The sequence below is a fragment of the Heterodontus francisci genome, chromosome 23 (assembly GCF_036365525.1).
Source record: "Heterodontus francisci isolate sHetFra1 chromosome 23, sHetFra1.hap1, whole genome shotgun sequence".
NCBI classification, from domain to species: Eukaryota; Metazoa; Chordata; class Chondrichthyes; order Heterodontiformes; family Heterodontidae; genus Heterodontus; species Heterodontus francisci.
The window spans coordinates 44,219,611-44,238,466 of NC_090393.1; the positions used below are offsets into that span (position 1 = coordinate 44,219,611).

An 18,856-nucleotide genomic window follows, 5' to 3' on the forward strand; every position below is an offset into this window, starting at 1 on the left:
CTTCTTGAACTGCTGTAGTCCTTGGGGTGTAGGTACACCAACAGTGCTGTTAGGAAGAGAGATCCAGGATTTTGACCCAGCAACAGTAAAGGAACAGCGATATATTACCGTCAGGCTAGTGTGAGGCTTCGAGGGGAACTTGCAAGTGGTGGTGTTCCCATGCATCTGCTGCCCTTGTCCTTCTAGGTGGTAGAGGTCGTGGATTTGGAAGGTGCTGTCGAAGGAGCCTTGGTGAGTTGCTGCAGCCACTGTGCATCGGTGGTGAAGCACGTGAATGTTGAAGGTGGTGGATAGGGTGCCAATCAAGTGGGCTGCTTTGTCCTGGATGGTGTCGAGCTTCTTGAGTGTTATTGGAGCTGCACCCATCCAGGCAAGTGGAGAATATTCCATCACACTTCTGACTTGTGCCTTGTAGACGGTGGACAGGCATTACTCACCACAGAACCCCCAGCCTCTGACCTGCTCTTGTAGCCACAGTATTTATGTGGCTGGTCCAGTTCAGTTTCTGGTCAACGGTAACCCCCAGGATGTTGATAGTGGGGTATTCAGCGATGGTAATGCCATTGAACATCATTGAACATCATTGCCATTGATTCTCTCTTGTCGGAGATGGTCATTGCCCGCACTTGTGTGGCATGAATGTTACTTGCCACAAATCAGCCCAAGCCTGAATGTTGTCCAGATGTTGCTGAATCTGGATACAGGCTGCTTCAGGATCAGAGAAGTTGTGAATGGTGCTGCACATTGTGCAATCTCAGTGAATATCCTACTTCTGACCTTATGATGTAGGGAAAGTTTGATGAAGCAGCTGAAGATGGTTGGGCCTAGGACACTAGCCTGAGGAACTCCTGCAGCGATATGCTGGGACTGAGATAATCTACTGCCAATAACCACAACCATCTTCCTTTGTGCTATGTTTGACTCCAACCAGCGGAGAATTTTCCACCTGATTTCCATTGACTCCAGTTTGCTAAGGCTCCTTGATGCCATACTCGGTCAATTTATTCCTTTACTTACTCCGGAATTGAAGCACCTTACTGCCACTCCTCAATAAAATGCTGAGACATTAACACAGGACAGAACAGGGATTAATGCATGGATCTTCCTGGCCTATATGTCACAGCACCCCTGAGCCTCGGGGACCTTTTACTTTGTTCATACATGTCACATATTTCTTTTGATGAGATATATATGTATATATTTCAATTTTAATTTGACTCGCAATGAGTGCATGGGTGGGCAGGATTAGCGACAAGCTCACAAGCTGAGGCCAAGAGACATTTTAGCTCCCATTCCTCATTTGCATACAGAAGATCAGACCTCCGCCCAAACTTGGCATGAGTCCCTGGGAATGGGAGTTTGGGCGACTGCCAACAGGGTTTCACAGGAATGGTCCCTGGCACAAGACTTGTGGCATTGGGGGGCTCTGCATGCTAAGTCCCCATCAGAGGGGTAGGGGCAGTAGGTGGTGGAAGCTGGGGCATGGGTAGCCCAGGGTTTCCTTCTGCATTCCTGCTCCTTCTGATCCATAAGAAACCTAAAAAGCTTACCTCACAGGGCCTCTTCTCGCCCTAACTACTGTTCCCAGCAGGTTTGGTCTGACAGTGAAACTACTACTACTCCCACACTCAGGCCTTGGGTTAAAGTGGCCAATCGGGCCTTAATGATGTCATAACAATGATGTTAAAGAGAACTCTGCTGGCTTGGGAAAGGTGAAATAAAGACAGAAAATGCTGGAAATACTCAGCAGGTCAGGCAGCATCTGTGGAGGGAGAAGCAGAGTTAACGTTTCAGGTCTGTGACCTTTCATCAGGACCTGCTGAGTATTTCCAGCACTTTCTGTTTTTATTTCAGGTTTCCAGCATCTGCAGTATTTTTCTTTTATTTTGGCTTGGGAAAGGTGTTCTTGCCGCCTGCATTTTAAAATTGGAGTCAGCCAAATCAGGAATGGGTTAGTCCCCCACTCCATTTTAACCATCCAATTACTTAGTTTCCGCCAAGAGAGGGTAAGTTATGAATGAGACCTATGGACACAAACAGCTTGTGTTAGCTATCATTGTACAAGTTACTAAGCACCTGCTTGTGAAGTCCTTGTTATCTCTATTCAGAGAGTCAGTTGCTGTGGTCCAGTAGGCTCACCATTTTCCGCTGTGGGCCTGTTCTTGATGCAGTTGGTGGTGAGCATGTAACAGAAACTATATTTTGAAAAAAATCTCCTAATTTTATCCTTGATGAGAGCCATTAAATGCTTTGTGGACTTGGTGGGCCATATGGACCTATTGTCATCCTATTCTATCCTTTGCTTTTCTAATTTATTCGGAATTGAGCCATTTTCCACAGGGTTTCTATCTGCCATGGCCAATTGAGTGGGATATGTAGTGTTTGATTGATCTTGGTTTGATTGTATTAGTCTGTCCATTGATGTGTGTTCACTGTGTTTGATTGCTTAAGCCTATGGGTGGAGCTTAAGGGTTAAAACTGAAACAAAAAGACAGAACTAGAATCTTCTACAGAAAACACACTGATTGCTCTGAGAAGACATTGGCCAGAATTTTACACGTCCCCCGCCCCCCCACCCACCCCACAAAGAGCGGGATGGTGGCAGGGTGGGGGAGGCGTAAAATGGAGCAGGAGGCTTGGGGGGCCCTTCCCGACTCACTCTCGCCTCCGCCGCCACTTCATGCAGAGCGGCGGTGGCGATAAACGGCCCACCTGCCCCTGGCCAATCGCGGTCCTTAAGTGGCCAGTTAACGGGGATTTTAACCTTGGCTGGTGGGCATTCCAGACCCAAGAAAAGCTGCCTGACAAAAGCAGGCGGCTTTCTGACGGCCTGGGGTGGGGAGGGGGGGGGGCTCCTCCTGATCAGGCACCCTGTGCCCGACGGAGGGCTGCTCTCGATGCCCAACCATCCCCAACGCCCAACATGCCCTCCGTCCCCCCAATCGACCACCCTTGCCTCACAGGGGTCCGACTGATTGCCCCTGGCGAGGCCCCAAAACTTACCCATTCTCCGGGCTCCCTGACATCTTCCATCTTCAGCTGGGTTGCAGTCCCAGAAGTGGCCACCGCTCCCAATGGCGCTGCTGGGACAGAGAGCTGCCGGGACTCTGATTGGCCAGCAGCTCCAGTCGGCAGGACTTGCTGCCTCAATGAGGTGGAAGTTCCACCTCAGACCAATTAAATGCCTGGGGACCATAAAATGCGGTCCGGATCCCCAGGCCAGGCGGAGGCGGGTTCGCCACCAACATTTCAGTCGGTGGACAGCTTCCATCCATCGAGGGAAAAAGTCCGCTCATTGTACTGAGATCTTGTAAGAACTGATATTTTAAAGTGCTGTAAATAAAACCAGTTGGTGATTTAATACAAGGTAATATCTGCATTGCTCTGAGATAAATCAGATATACATAATATATCCAACAACCAGGCGTAAACACAACAGGATGCAGCATCAGACTGAAGTTAGGAGAATGAGATTTTTGGACGTCTTTGTGGGGAATCCTAAAAAGGCTGTTCTCATTCCATCTCAGTGGTAAGCTGGGTATTTTCTTTAATTCATCCCTGTAGCATACTATGCCAGTCGAGGTGTGTTTTGAAAAGTGCAAAAGATGTGCTGGATTGTGCCAGCTTCAGCATAACCATGACAATATTCTGTTTACTTTTTTTCTTCAATACATATTACAATAAATGTAACATTTACAAACATGCTTTCTGGCTCACGTTACTTCTGAAGAAATGTATCTTGGTTACCATACTATAAGTTGATAATGTATTACACTTTACATTAAATTAAGTAATATTTGATCATGTGCATTTTACTTTCCCCTTCTTTCTGGTCTTGATAATTTTGGTTAAATCTAATTAATAATATTGATCGATCTTAACTCTTTTTTTCTTGTAGATTTTCCACCAAGTATTGGATGTCTCAGACCTGCACAGTATGTGGGAAAGGGATGCTTTTTGGCTTGAAATGTAAAAACTGCAAGTATGTAACCAAATAAAACACTTTGGAGTATATTTAACTCTGTTCACTAATTTTAGTGAAAATGTAAAAGAAAAAGAATGACCTGTGCTTTTCAGCCAGTGAAGTAATTTTATGTGTGGTCACTGTTCTAGTGTGGGGAACACAGCAGCCAATTTGCACACAGCAAGCTCCCACAAATGGCAATGTGATTGTAATCGGGTTTTTTTAAGTGATGTTGGGTTGAGGGATAAGTATTGGCCAGAACATCCGGGATTACTCCCCTGACCTTTGAAATAAAGCCACTGGATCTTTTACGTCCATCTGAGAGGAGAAACAGGGTTATTATCTCCTCATTCCAAAAAAAAGCACCTCCCAGTGTTGCACTCCTTCTGTACTGCACTGATGCATCAGCCTAGATTGTTGTGCTCAGTTCTTTGGAGTGGGACTAGAACCCCCAACCTTCTGCCTTAGAGGCAAGAATGCTACCCATTGAGCCACAGCTGGCATGTGGAAACTGCTTTTGCATATGGATAGTAACCACCTCACTAAAATTAGGAAGCAAAGTTTTTAAAAAAGCCTTCTATTCTTGGCTAAATCCATATCAAGATTAAAAGTAGCATTAACCTGTGTCTGACTAACTGCAAAGAATTTTTATTAGACACATTGAAGCTCAGGAAGTAGTGGAATGCAGATTTATGCCTATGCTTTTCCAAATGATGAATTACAAGTTTTAGTTGTATCAAGAGGAGGCACCAAAGAGGAGCAAGATCTTTCTCCATAGGGTGTGAGGAAGGGAAATCAGAGGGTCATTCACCCTGGATCATTTTTGTGCAGCTGTTAGTGGTTGGTTCAAGTGTGGGATTAACTGGGCCTACAAGTAGTTTGCCTATTGCCTACTCTAAGCTGAGCTAAAGATGAATGGACACATCGAGGAAGGAACTAGAAATGAAGTCAAGCCAAAAAATATCCCCAGAAAATTAACTCAAAATTTTACAAAGTGAAATATTTCCCTTTGTGTCTTGGTAAATTATACTGGGAATGTATGTCATTGTGCTCCAGGTGCTTCAAACCCTGGCTCTCAGTGAGAAATTAGTAGGCTTATCAGATGTTGGATCTGATGGCTTGACATTTTCATTTGCTGGTTAGATAACTAACTGCGATACATCTCCTAATGATGTCAAACCAATCTGCTGATAGCTGGAGGTAGGATCAACAGCAGCGCATCAATGGGTAGCAGAACTTGCCTTGCAAGTTCAAACTTTGGGAGCACGTTGTGACAACTAAGGACCACAAGTCAATTTAGACGCAACAGTTTCAATCTAGCATTAGACATAGGTCAGAACATATAGCAGAGGGGAAGAATTTGTGCTGAAATCATTTGTTCACATGCTTACAATTTTCCCATAGATATCTGAGGGAAAACTCCTTATAGGTACACCCATTTTGCTTAGATGCCAACTGATGACACCAACATTTCCCAGTAATGGAGGGAGACGTTTATACCTGCACAGTGGCTGATGCCAAAGGGTGATCAGCCTTATAGTTTGCAGGCATACTGCAGGTGACAAATATTTTTTTTACATCTGCTAAATTTACATGCAGCATCTTATCTCTTTATCTGCAGTTTTTTGTTATACTTGTGCTCAACAAGATAGATTTTTGTTATGCAGGTATATTAAGAGTTACAGAACCAAGGCAGGTGGATGGAGTTAAGATAGAAATCAGCCATGATCTAATTCAACGGTGGAACAGATTCGAGGGGCTGAATGGCCTACTCCTATTCCTATGTGAATGGTATGATGTGGATTACTTTCCAGCCTGTTTCATGAACAGTGACCACAGCCATAAACTCAATCCAAGCCACCTCAGGAGCTATATGTCAAATCAATCAAAGAACAATGTACTAATCCATACAAAGGGGGACAGAGGCATTGTCACCTCGGCAATCTGTTTCCTCACTTATTCCGTGGAAAGTATAAAAGCATGTTCTCCATTTTGTCACAGTGCAGGGCATTAGAAATAGTGTGTATGTGACTATCCAGGCTCTTACACCAACCCCATTGTAGTACTAGTTCATTATTTAATGTTTAAGCAGCAAACAGCAATATAATGAGGTACATGTAGCCAGTAGGTTCATTGTGGAACATACCGTCAGCACGTTAAAACAATGGTTCAGATACTTGTTCAGCTCAATGGAGTTGTTTTGCAGTATACACCTGCCAAAATGTCAAAGATTATAGTGCATTGCATGTTGCACAGCAGCTTCACTGTACACAAAGATTTTACCATGTGGACGAAGGGGACCATCTGTGGCCATTGGCACGTTTGTTGAACTAAAGTGTGTGTTGTATGTGTCCAAATTTCTGATAACCATTCCTTGCAGGCATGGCTGAGCACTCACAGTGCAAAGTTAACAAATAAACTTTGAGGTTTTTTTGGTGGTTTGAAAAACTGACAGGTTGAATATGCTGGCTGGAAGGTGACAGGATTGGAGAGATCACCTGTTTAACATCCCACCCAATTTACTTTCCATTGGTTTCAGTTTCCCACCAGGCAGGTTAAGTAATTGCCCCTAATATGCTTTTCCAGCTGCCTTTACTTGAATGAATCTGATAATAACCAGACTCACAATTATATTTTGACAAGATCCCATAAAAGCATTTGCCCCTAAGTTCTAAAATAGAATCCCAGCAATCCCTATTTCAGATTCAGAAGCCAGAAATCTGGATGGAGCCCGACTACCCTGGTAATCTGCCCACTCGTTTCCATCCTGACATTTTGCATGGTTTTGAGGAGACATGGGCTGGTATTCTTTGGATTGATTACCTTCCCAGCCCATTGTATATCAAATCAAATGAGTCATTGGCAAAGACCTAAAAGGCCAATCAGCCTGCCCCATCAGCAAGGGGATTGGTACTTTATTTGAGCATTACCGAAGATCACAAGAAACCAAAGTAGCCTTAAAAAAAAAAGCAGTAACATTTAGAAAATAGGCACAGAGAAACCTATTTTTAAAATGCCATAGATACTGATCTCATATCAGGGCATTTTTCTGTATTAATATTTCAATGTTCCTTTATTCACTAGGTTAAAGTGCCATAACAAATGCACCAAAGAAGCCCCACCTTGCCATTTACTCATCATTCATCGTGGAGGTGAGGTTCAAATATTTGTATTTTGAAATTCTTATCTGTATTTTGACTCTGAAATGTTCTGCCCTTCAGTACCTTTGTTTTTCAATGCTGGAGATCAATAAGAAAGTGATTAAACCACTTTTAATTCTTATCAATCAAGTTTAAAAAGGATTGCTGTTTTTTTTTGTATTTTCCCACTTCTCTCTCAATGAGTCATTGGCCACTTTCCAGTTCCTTTTCCTTGCATCCTTTTATAACATGGCTCATGTGCAACTACCTTGTGACACCTCTTGTTTAGATTGAAAGATCCTTTCGCATTTAAGTCTTTCAGCAAATTTATTGGAACAAGTGACTATTCTTTCTTTCACTTTTGTGAACATGTAAGTACATTTTTTCTGATATTAAATGCATACATTTTACTTAGCAAGGCACAGCATTCACAATAGATTTTGAAATAAGATAGGAAATTCTGGAAATACTCAACAGGTAAGACAGCATCTGTGGAGAGAAAAACAGAGTTAATGTTTCAGGTCTTTTGACAGAACACTGCTGCCAGACCTGCATTTCCAGCATTTTCTGTTTATCTTTCAGATTTCTAGTATTCACAGTATTTTGTTTTTATTTCAATAGATATTATATGCTTTCATATTATAATATTGCAATATGATTCCATGAGCCATAGATTGAGACATTGGTTTGGATTTTGTGCTGGAGCCGGGTTGCTGGCGCCAGGCCGAAAAGGCAGGGGAAACCCCACCTCGGCCTTTTTGTGCCTCCCCCGCCGGAGCAATCTTCCGGTCTTTTAACTTCTGAGTTTCCAACACCAGCATCTCCATCCCTTTAAAGAATGGGATGCCTCCAAGAGCTGCCGGCCAATCAGAGTGCTGGCAGCTTGGCAGTATCAGCAGCACCACCTGGAGTGGTGGCCACTGCCGGTATTGCAGAGGCATTGGACCCAGGCCTAGCGCTGGAAGCTCAGACCTCGGTTAACTGAGGCGGGGTTGCCGGGGTCAGGCCGGATAGGTCGGGGCGAGGGGGTGCTGGGGTGGTCGTGCAGTCTGTGGGGGGAGGGGTTCCCGGGCGGTAAAGTGGTTCCTGGTGGGAGTCCTCTGTGGGCCACAAATTGCCCACGAAGGAGGAGCCCTCACCCCCCACAAGCCCGCAGGGAGTGCACCTTGTTTTACGAGGCGACCTTCACACACAGTGGTGGCCCTCCCCCCACTGCCCCACTGCTGGTAAGATCCCAGTGGCGGCGAGGAGACCCCTAATTGGCTGTTAATAGGCCAATTTAAGGGTCTTAATTGGCCTCTGGGTGGGAAGGCTGTCGGCCTAGCCTGCCAATGGGAAGATCGTTTTGCGACAAGGAGGCAACCGGCCCTCTGCCCGCCCCGCCCCCACCCCACCTGTTGTGATATTCTGTGGCCCCCCGCCTCAGACTCTGACTTAGAGGGCCACACAAAATTCTGGCCATTATTAATGGAATTTGTCTTACAGATTTTAATACTGTTTTTCAGTAATAATCTTGTTTCCACTGTAATTTACTGGGAGCCTCTATTTTCATCATCCTCTGTAGAAGGATTTCTTATTCCTTGCATATAAAATTGCACTCAAAGTAAAGCGCTTTACTAGCGCTTATACTTTGAGCCTCAGTGTTGATGAAACAATAATAACTATGAGTATATTAGAAGTGGCTTTGAAATCTTTAAGCACAATTCAGGTAGCTTTTGATGTATGCATACTTTGGGCTGAATTTAATGAGCCCCCCCCCCTCATAGAGGGGCTAGGAGACTGGGAGGGGCCCGTAGAATTGTGACAGGAGGCGGCATTTGGCAGGCCCGTCGCCTTCCCAACATAACACAATTAAGTCGGGGGTGGGAAAGGCTGAAGGTGGCCTTCCCACTCTGAGGCCAGTTGAGGTCCTTAAGTAGCCTATTATTAGCCAGTAAAGGGCCTCTTCCCACTGCCACTAGCATTATGCCAGCGGCAGAGTGGACCTCTGCCATGCAGGGAGATCGCCCAGTGACACAAAGCGCCCTCCCTGCGGGCTTGTTTGGGGGTCTCCTCCGTGGACAATCTGTAGCCCGTGGAGGGCCCCTGGTGGCAAACAACCCACCTCCCGTAATAGCTCCCACCCGCGCTCATCGCTCACCCTCCACCCCCATCGTGGGGCCTGCTGGAATGGCCCCACCTCGCTTACCTCTAGTCTGGGTTTCCAGCACCTGGTGGTACTGCTGATACTACTGAGCTGCCGGCCCTCTGATTGGCTGGCAGCTCTGGGATGTGGGATTCCCATCTTTAAAGAGATAGTCGATGTTAAACTTATCCAGATTCGGCGGTAGTAATGACAGTGAAACTGTCAGTGTTCACTATCACTACTCTTCTAAAACTGACAACAACTTCCAGAGACCACTCGTGTGCAGAAATCCAGAAGTTGCTGTCAATAATTCTGTGCTTCCCCATATGGAATGCTGTTGAAGACCCTCAGACTACAGTCACATTTAAATTACTGAACTACTGAGAACTTGCCCTCTTATACTATTGGTCTCGCTGTAAAAACCTTTGTAAAAGTTGCACCTTGTTGAATGAGGTGTAACTGGGTTTTTAATGTGTACTAATTACTGCCGAAAGACTTTTTAAGGCCTTGAAAAACTAATTTTATGTTTGTGGATTGTCAAATATATCCATTATGGTAATAAAATGCACATTTTTATAATAATTTTTTTGAAGTTTGTTTGTGAAATGCTAGCTTCTACCTTAATACCATGTGTATATCTGCCCCAATCATTAATTTTGCAATCTCTAAAATTGAATTAAAAGTGAAGGGTAATCAGTGCATTTTACTTCCTCATTTGTTGTCTGTGAGAATACTTCAATGTGATTGGCTGCTTATCCTGCTTGATGACATTGCTGTTGCAGGATGCCTGGAGATCCCCTTGGCTTGGCGCCAAATTCAAACTAATGCCGGGAAAGGGGAAATCCACATCACAGAGATGGCTAAATCTTTGTGGGCAGCTTTTTTTCAAGGTAAGCGGCAAGTGCTGTCACTTCGCTGCTGACTATGAAATCCAAGCCACTGTGACTATTGAGCCATTAGACTCCCAGGGATCATCCATGAGCAGGGTCGTGCTTCGTTATCCCAGGAATTGATACGTAGACTCTCAGAATACTGAATTTACAATTCTACCAGCATAAATGAACCAGATGTAGTATAATGCCCATCTCCCAGAATCTGGGCTAATACAATGGCGATATAAAAGTGGCTCTATTTTGTTTTATCTCAGGACCAAATGTTAAAAAAGAAAAATAGAGCTACTTTGTCACAAAGCCATTTGGGCAAATGTACTACAAATTGGCTTCTGTGACTTTCATCATCTATTTTGAAAGCCATAAATGCAAGTTTGCAGTGAGTCCTGATGCTCTTTATACTTGTTACCTCTCTAAGGCAGTAATTGCAACAAATCCTTTATCGTAGCAGTGATCAAACGGCAGTCCATTGGGTAAAAGCAGCCCTGAGCTCTCGCAATCTTGCCTTGAGACTCAAGCAACTGTTTGTGCTTGTGTCTTATTTCTTGTTCCATTAGAGTTTTAGATTAGATTAGATATACAGCACTGAAACAGGCCCTTCGGCCCACCGAGTCTGTGCCGACCATCAACCACCCATTTATACTAATCCTACACTTATTCCTACCACGTCCCCACCTGTCTATATTTCCCTACCACCTACCTATACTAGGGCCAATGCTAATGGCCAATCTACCTATCAACCTGCAAGTCTTTGGCTTGTGGGAGGAAACCGGAGCACCCAGAGGAAACCCATGCAGACACAGGGAGAACTTGCAAACTTGCACACAGGTAGTACCCAGAATTGAACCCGGGTCGCTGGAGCTGTGAGGCTGCGGTGCTAACCACTGCGCCACTGTGGGCATGGAGGTTAGGAAAGTGCAGCTCAAAGAATTGTTGACTCCTTGGTAAATCGTCCTAAATTAGAACACCATTAGCTATTAGTTTGAGCAACCTGAGATATATGGAGATTTATAATATATTTCTGGCTCAACACTAAGGCATGTACAATGAAGGTCCACGAAGATTAAATTTTGGCATCCCTACTTTAAAATACTTTTCACCTATTCTAAGGGATGGCACAGGTGTGTTCCAATTACAAACTCTTTCTGTTACTTGGACTATTGGGAGAGAACTGATGATCTCACTTAATGGGTTGGATTTTACTGGGCTCCTGATACCGGGCTCCATGGCGGGGGAGGGCCAGAAGATTATTCCGGCAGAGGCCCACCCCGGAGCTCGATTCCAGGAGGGCTCAGCCTGATCCTTCCAGCGGCAGCGAGGCTCCTTGGCGGCTCTCCCGCCACTGAGCGACGGGACCTGAATTTCAATATGTAAATCAATAAAATTAAATACACACACCTTGAACTTCCAGGCCTGCCGCGATCTTCAGGTAAGCAGATGGCACTCCCGCGGCTTCGCTTCCCTGTCTGGGGAAAGCTGGGGGAAGAATTAAGATTTTTAGTGCGGGGGGTGTGGGTCGGGATCAAATAAATGTAATGAGTGAAAGGGATGGTGGGATGGGGTGAACTTTAAACTTTGTACAGTCTTGGGGAAGGTCAGATTTCAAAGGTAAATGATTTGCCGGGGGTGGGGGGGGAATGGCAAATTCTTAATGTAACTTTTATTGGGTGGCGAAGGGGCGTTAGGATTTTATTTGATACATGTTGGGGGGGGGGGGGGGGGGTGTATCTGTAAAAATTTAAATTTGCCAGCAGGGCTGCCTACCCTTTAAAAATGGCGCCAACGCCTATGCACAGGCAACTGATGCCATTGCCGGCGTTGGACAGCCTGCCCCCTCCATGTGATTAGGGGAGGGTGAACTGCCCCAGCTACTTAAATGAGCTGCCGTGTGGGAGATCGCGGCCACTCTGCGTTGTGCGGCCCACGTGTGCAGGCTGCCATTTTTTCGCCCACTAAGAGCAATGGGCTCTTAAAATCCAGCCCAATGAGGCGAATTTTACAGACCCCCCCCCCCACCCCCGATGTCGGGGTTCGTGGCAGGGGGGCCCGGAAAATGTCGCTGGAGGAGGCCCGCTATGGGCCTCGATGCCGGGAAGTCCCAGCCCCATATTGCCGGCAACAGTGAGGCCTCGTGGTGGCCCCCCTGCCGCTCGGCAGCAGGGTCAATATTTAAATATGTAAATTTATTAAAAGTAATGAATTAATTACTTACCCGGTCCCGATGTGATATTCGTGCAGGCGGCTGGCACTCCCACGCTTTTGGATCCCCATCCAGGGATCCAAGGCGGAACACTGGTGGGGAGGGGGGAGCAGGTATGTATTCTGTGTGGTGGGGGAGAGCGGGGTCAAACGTATCTGATTGGTCTGGGGAGTGGTGGGAAGGGGTAAAGTTGAAAGTTGGTGAACTTTGGGGGGGGTGGGATGGTCGGGAGCCGAAGGTTAAGTATTTCAGGAGGGGGAGAGGGCAAGAAATGAGCAGTATGATGATTGGGGGGAGTGGGAGAGGGGCTGGAAGCATTTATTTAATTTTATTCATACATTTTAATGCAATATCTCTTTAAAACTTTAAATTGTAAGATAGGGCTGGAAGCTCTTTAAAAATGGCACAGTGCCTGCGCAGTGGCGCCTGACGCTGTTGCCAGGGATGGACTGCCCACCCCCTCCGCATCATTGGTGGTGGGGGGTTTGGTGGTGGAGCTGGTCCGCCCCAGCCATTTAAATGAGCCACTGCGTTTAATATCATGGCGGTTCCATGAAGTACAGCCTGCAAGCGTTGGCTGCCATTGTTTACGGCAACATAAATTACAGTCCAATGTCTATAAGTCTCTCACTGACTAGGGTAGTGTATGCTATTTGATGAAATTAATGATAGGGAACTCCTCCAGGGAAACTAACAGCTCTAATCAAAATTACAAAACTTCTGCTGAAGTGATCAAGATTGCCTGATCAATCTGTGCTAAAATTATAATTGTCTTCTAGCTATAAAAAATGCATTTAAAAATCAATTTTGTGGGCCTACTCTCTCCTGAACAATGAAAGAGCTGCCGTTTTGGACTCCAACCAGTAAGACTATCCTCTCATGCAATTAGACCTGCAACAGTGACCTATATTTTTATTTTCAAAAACAGGTAATTTGTTTAGTAGTTTAAAAAAAAAATGGACCCTGCTGTTGGAAAATTTTGACCATTGCACTAATGCCTCCTAATTAAAAATTACTTAAAAAACCAGAGTAGAAACAGACAGCCTTTAAAATATTAGCCTGTTCATTTTAATAGATTTCACTGGCATGATGAAACTAATGCACTTTCAATTTGTAGAAAAAGTCACATTGAAAAGACAAATTGTCTTTTAATTCAGGGAGCATTTTTGAAAAATCCCTCTTGCCCCAGGCTCTGAATATATAGAAATTGATATTTTTCCCTGTGCCAGAAATTTCTGTTTTGAACACAGGATCATACTGCATATAACCCAAAGGATTAAGATACGCAAATATAATGAGATGAATTTTCTAATCAATGCTATCTTGTTCTTTATTTGATGGTGCTGATATGGAGAACAGTCATTACTAGTCAGCTAAGTGACTAATTATGGAATAAATCACAAAGTCATGCATAATAATGGTAATATGTATAGCTTTTTCCTCACTTGTAGCCATCTCTGATTTTCAGCAAGACTTGTGCGAACAGAATCTGTGCCATGCGACATCAACAATCCACTTAAGAAGCCACCCAGGTATTCTGATCTGCATTCTAGCCAAACACTGCCTAAAACCAACAAAATTAATAAGGTAAGTCATTGTACTTGCTTACAGCTCACATAAAACAGACAGATATGTCCCTGAAGGTGTTGCTGTGATGTTACACATTAACCATGATATTTTTGGAAGTGAAAATCATTTGGGCGATCAGCGATGCCAGTTTTAAGCCCAGGCACCCAGTCTTAAAATCTACTTGAGTGTTCATGCGCAGATATCCTAGAGGTGAATGAACTTTATTTGTGCTATCTGTTCAAGAACAACAACTTGCATTTATGTATCAGCCTTAATGTAGTAAAGCATCCCAAGATGTGTTAAACAGAATATGACACCCAACCCCAAAGGAGCTATTAGGACAGGTAACCAAAAGCTTGGCCAAAGAGATAGGTCTTAAGGAATATATCTTAAAGGAGCAGAGAGAGATAGAGAGACAGAGAGGTTTAGGGTGGGAATTCCAGAGCTTACAACCTAGGAAGCTGAAGGCACAGCCACCAGAATTGGAGGAGCACGTAGATCTCAGAGGGTTGTAGGGCTGAAGGGGATTACAGAGATAGGAAGGGGGTGACGCCATGGTGTGATTTAAAAATAAAGATGAGAATTTCAGTTCCATTTCCTTCTCCCAAACTTCTTGTGACAAAAATTGGGTCTTTTTGGTCAGTTTTGATTTACACTGAGTCATAGTGCAATTGTAGTTTAAAAACCAACCATAAATTAATTTATTTTGATACAGTGTTGAAAGTTGATTGGTTATGTGGGGAGAGTAGGATCATAGAAGGAGGCCATTAGGCCTGTCGTGTCCATGCTAGCTGTTTGCAAGAGCAAAATAATTAACCGTACTGGTTAATTTTGTATGTAACTGATAATTCCTTATTAAATTTCAGTGGTGGGAAATTTGAAATTCAGGAAGTCCTGTTAAATGTTCTGTTTTATTTCAGCTTGTTCTCTATATAAAATCTGATGTTTATAAAATCCAAGAAGCTGTTGATTTGAAACTCCTGAAAGAGAAAATTTTGTTTGAATTTCCAAGAAACAGTTTAGATTAATTAGGCTTGCACAGTGATAAGAAATTCTCGGGAAAATAAAATTCACAGGTTATTTACAAAGGATGAGCTTAATTTTTGGACTTGTAATCTTTTTCTTTATCCTTCTCTATTCAAGGAGTTGTACATTTACTGTAGACGTCCTTCCACATAACTATTATAAGATTACTTACGTGCTTCCTTTTTCTAATAAAATTTAACTCTGCCGTTTTCCATTCCCATTTATGCTGTAAGGAGTTGTCTGTTCAGAAAAATCCAATAATGTGATATTCAAGCCTGATATTCAAGGCTGCTTGACCAGAGCCAACCATTTTATATGTGGAACTAACCTGTGAAATGACCTCATGCTCAATTCAGTAAGAAATGCCTTTTTCCTGAAATGGTTCCACAGATTCAGTTTTGGGAGCATGGAAAATTTGTGGCATGAAAATGACCACACTTTATTACCCATCAAATGTTTGCAGAAAGTACAGCAAGCTTGCAATTGTACATAGATGGGTAGTTAGTGATGTGGTTATCATCGGCACAGTGATAACTTTTGAATGGTATTTTATGTCCCTTGGCACTTTGGCCTTGCTGAAATCCACAAAGTGACTACTGTTGTTGAGTTCAGGAAGCAGGCGCACACATTTTCCAATGAGAAACTAGGTATCTTCATCCCTGATGTCACCTGATGCTAGGTTAACCTATTTGGGCGCTGACATCTCATGTTGGCGAGAGGGGCTGCAACAGGTTTGTAACAAGAACTGCCAAAAATGAATTGAAAGGGGCATTAAGCTATGTCAGCTCATAACTCATTCAAGTATCTTCTTTATAAATTCTGATAATCTGCTCTGTCCTTGCAATTATCCAGCATTCCTTTTTAATGGATAAATTACAGTTTACATGCACTGGAAAGATAGATGCAATATTTGTTGATGCCCATTAAACTGGCGACACATTATCACAGTGTGCCTGCTATTATAACTAACTGCTGATGCCATGCCAATTAGCTTATGAACAAGAGGAAACATTATATAAGGCCTTGTTCAAGTTGGCTTCCTGCTTTCTAGAAGTGAGTGGGTTGTTAAGCATAGGCTATTGATCAAACTATGGCTTCCTGCTGAAACGATGGCAGAATCTCATAAACTTGGTGCCACTGCACTGCTGTCTCTACCATCAGTATAAGTCAAACACTGTCAAGTCCAAAGGGACAATGGTTTCCCATGATCTGCTGCTGCTTTCTGGCAAGACCCTAAAATTATATGGATCTTTTAATTTGCTTTCTTTAGTGACTAGGAAAATCACACTGACAAACACCGAAGTGGACAAATTCCCAGCCTGTGTCTCTGCAACTTCACTGATTTGTTTAACTCTGTTGTGATGTTTAGAATGGTAAAATGCTAAAAAGCATTAATAATAGATATGTTGTTCCGAATGTTAGACAGGTCCCATGCTCAAGGGAATTCATGGGCTGAATTTTATGAGCAGGTAAAAGGCCCACTGCTGAGACTGAAAGCAGGAATCGACCATGTGCCAGTAGACAGCGGGATCCTGGGGTGACATTTTACCAGCAGTGGCCAATTCAGAGGCCACCTTGGGACCGCCATCCAATTGAGGACGGCAGAGCTGCCAGTCCAGTCAGCGGGCTGCCAGCTCGGCAACACCACTGTTAGAGGTGGCCACTGCTGGGGCTGCAGAATGAAGGAGAAGGTGCCTCAATGTTGAGGTACCATCGAAGAGAAGGTAAGTTTATGTAAGTTCTGTGCTGGGGTCAGGCAGGCAGGCCCTATTGATTAGGTGATGTGGGGCGGCACATTCCAGTGGTGCACCGTAGCCATGGGGACAGCCATTGCTGCCAGGGAGCCCCTCCATGGGCCACGGAGCGGCCATAAAGGAAGGCCCCCTCCCCCTCCCGGGCACCCACTGGGAGGCCGCCAGGGTTTACCTGGCATTCTCCCGACATGGCGGAAGATCCTCTCAATGCCTTTAAAATGCCAGGGTGAGCGGGAGGTGGCCATTAATTAGGCACTTAATTGCCACAATTGGCAACCTGGCGGGCAGCCGCGCCACTGAGGTTCCCGCCACTGATAATGTGCCATGGTGTCGGGATGATGTCTGGCTCCCTGCCTGACGTGTCTCCCCAACATCTTACCAGCTGTTCCATCTCTCAGCATGCCTCCATAGGGCTGACAAAATCCAGCCCTGTGTAATGATATCTAATATGTTTATATATCTAATGTACCTCATGAATCATTACTTTTGTTATCATATCTGCTGTTTGCTATTCCATTGTTTATTTGAGAAATAGTAGAATTTCCTCTGTTCTAAGGACTGTTGAATACTTAAGACAACCTTATAACTTTTTAACATTTTCAAATAATTTGGCTGTAAGGCATTCTACACTCATGCATTTCATAAAATCGGACAACTGTCTTGCTACTTGGTCACTTTATGAGCCCTATTACGATCTGCTTAGTATCCTGGAGCATTATTACATTTTTTACAGTATAAAACTCAGCCTGTTGTTCACAAACATCATTGTACTTAACAGTATTTCTGTAACATTACTTTGTACTCGAGCAACATTTTAAAAAGCAAAACTTCAGTTTTTCTGTATTGTGTTACATGAGCCCAAAAATTGTTGTTGGCCATATTAGTGGGCAAACACTTAACATTGTCATTTATTGCTGAATTTAGAGCTATTTCTTGCTGAAAATTGGATCCAGATTGGCACAACTCATCTTACTTTTGACTAATAAAAACAAGAAATGCTGGAACCACTCAGCAGGTCTGGCAGCATCTGTGGAAAGAGAAGCAGAGTTAACGTTTCGGGTCAGTGACCCTTCTTCGGAAGGGTCATCTTCAGTTCTGAAGAAGGGTCACTGACCCGAAATGTTGACTCTGCTTCTCTTTCCACAGATGTTGCCAGACCTGCTGAGTGGTTCCAGCATTTCTTGTTTTTATTTCAGATTTCCAGCATCCACAGTATTTTGCTTTTACTGTTGACTAGCCTGGATAGCATGAAGAAATGATAACATTTTAGCAGTGTTTAATTTTCTATACAACGCACTGAATAGCACCGAATCATGATAGCAAGTGTAATTTAAATTGTCAGACATACTTAAAGCTTATTTTGCTTTGCAGCTTGGATAATGTTTAGTTAGTACTCTGAATTGGTTAAGCTGTGTAATGAAACATGAATAATTTACAAAGGTGATATTTTGCAGGAAGCTGCTCCTCAGTCATACACTAATCCGTTTAACCATCTGTGAAAGATAAAATTCACAGATGGTAGTACCAGTTTATAGTCTGTACATCTTTATTGCTAAAAAAAAATGTGTTAGCTTAATGCAAATTAGGCACTGGTATCTTTTTTATCAATGGAAACTTGTGAATAAAAGAGAAATCTGTCAAACGTGTTATAATTAGCAGTTAGCATGCAATTCAATGGTATCTTTCAGCTGCCTTGCCCCACACCCACCAACAAAATGTCCTCCCACTCTCTCTGAAGTTACTATCTTGTATTCGGGTGCAGTCATTTGCCTCAATCATCATTTTTGGTGCATGGGTTAAAAATGTGATTGTTGATAGGATAACCATGGGGATCTCATAGCTTAGCCAATAATGTCCTCATCCCAAGGCCTTGGAGAGAGTGCAGAGGACATGTACCAGAAGGATACCAGGGTTTATGAAATTCAGTTATGTGGAGACACTAGAGAAGCTAGGATTGTTCTTCTGAGACCAAAGGCAGTTAAGGGGAGATTTAATGGAGTTATTCAGGTTTATAAGGTGTTTTGATAGGGTAGATGGGGAAGAACTGTCTCTACTGGCAACTGGGTCAGTAACCAGAGGATAGAAGTTTTAAATAATTGGCAAAAAATCCAGATGGGAGGTGAGGATATGAATTAATAAAAAGAATTGTTATGATCTGCAATGCACTGCCTGAAAGGATGGCAGAAGT

General features: G+C 43.7%; 1 protein-coding gene across 2 annotated transcripts in view; it reads left to right on the forward strand.

Moving 5' to 3' along the window:
• The window catches only part of ksr2 (kinase suppressor of ras 2), a 490,636-nt gene that overhangs the window by 302,777 nt on the left and 169,003 nt on the right, over positions 1 to 18,856 (forward strand). For both annotated transcript variants that reach the window (XR_010977280.1, XM_068055178.1), the window contains exons 7-9: positions 3,899 to 3,982; positions 7,049 to 7,116; positions 13,788 to 13,906. Coding sequence is in view for 1 of the 2 variants with exons in the window: in XM_068055178.1 (XP_067911279.1) it covers positions 3,899 to 3,982; positions 7,049 to 7,116; positions 13,788 to 13,906 (271 nt within the window). In the remaining variant the exon portion in view is untranslated. The remainder of the gene's footprint in view (positions 1 to 3,898; positions 3,983 to 7,048; positions 7,117 to 13,787; positions 13,907 to 18,856) is intronic.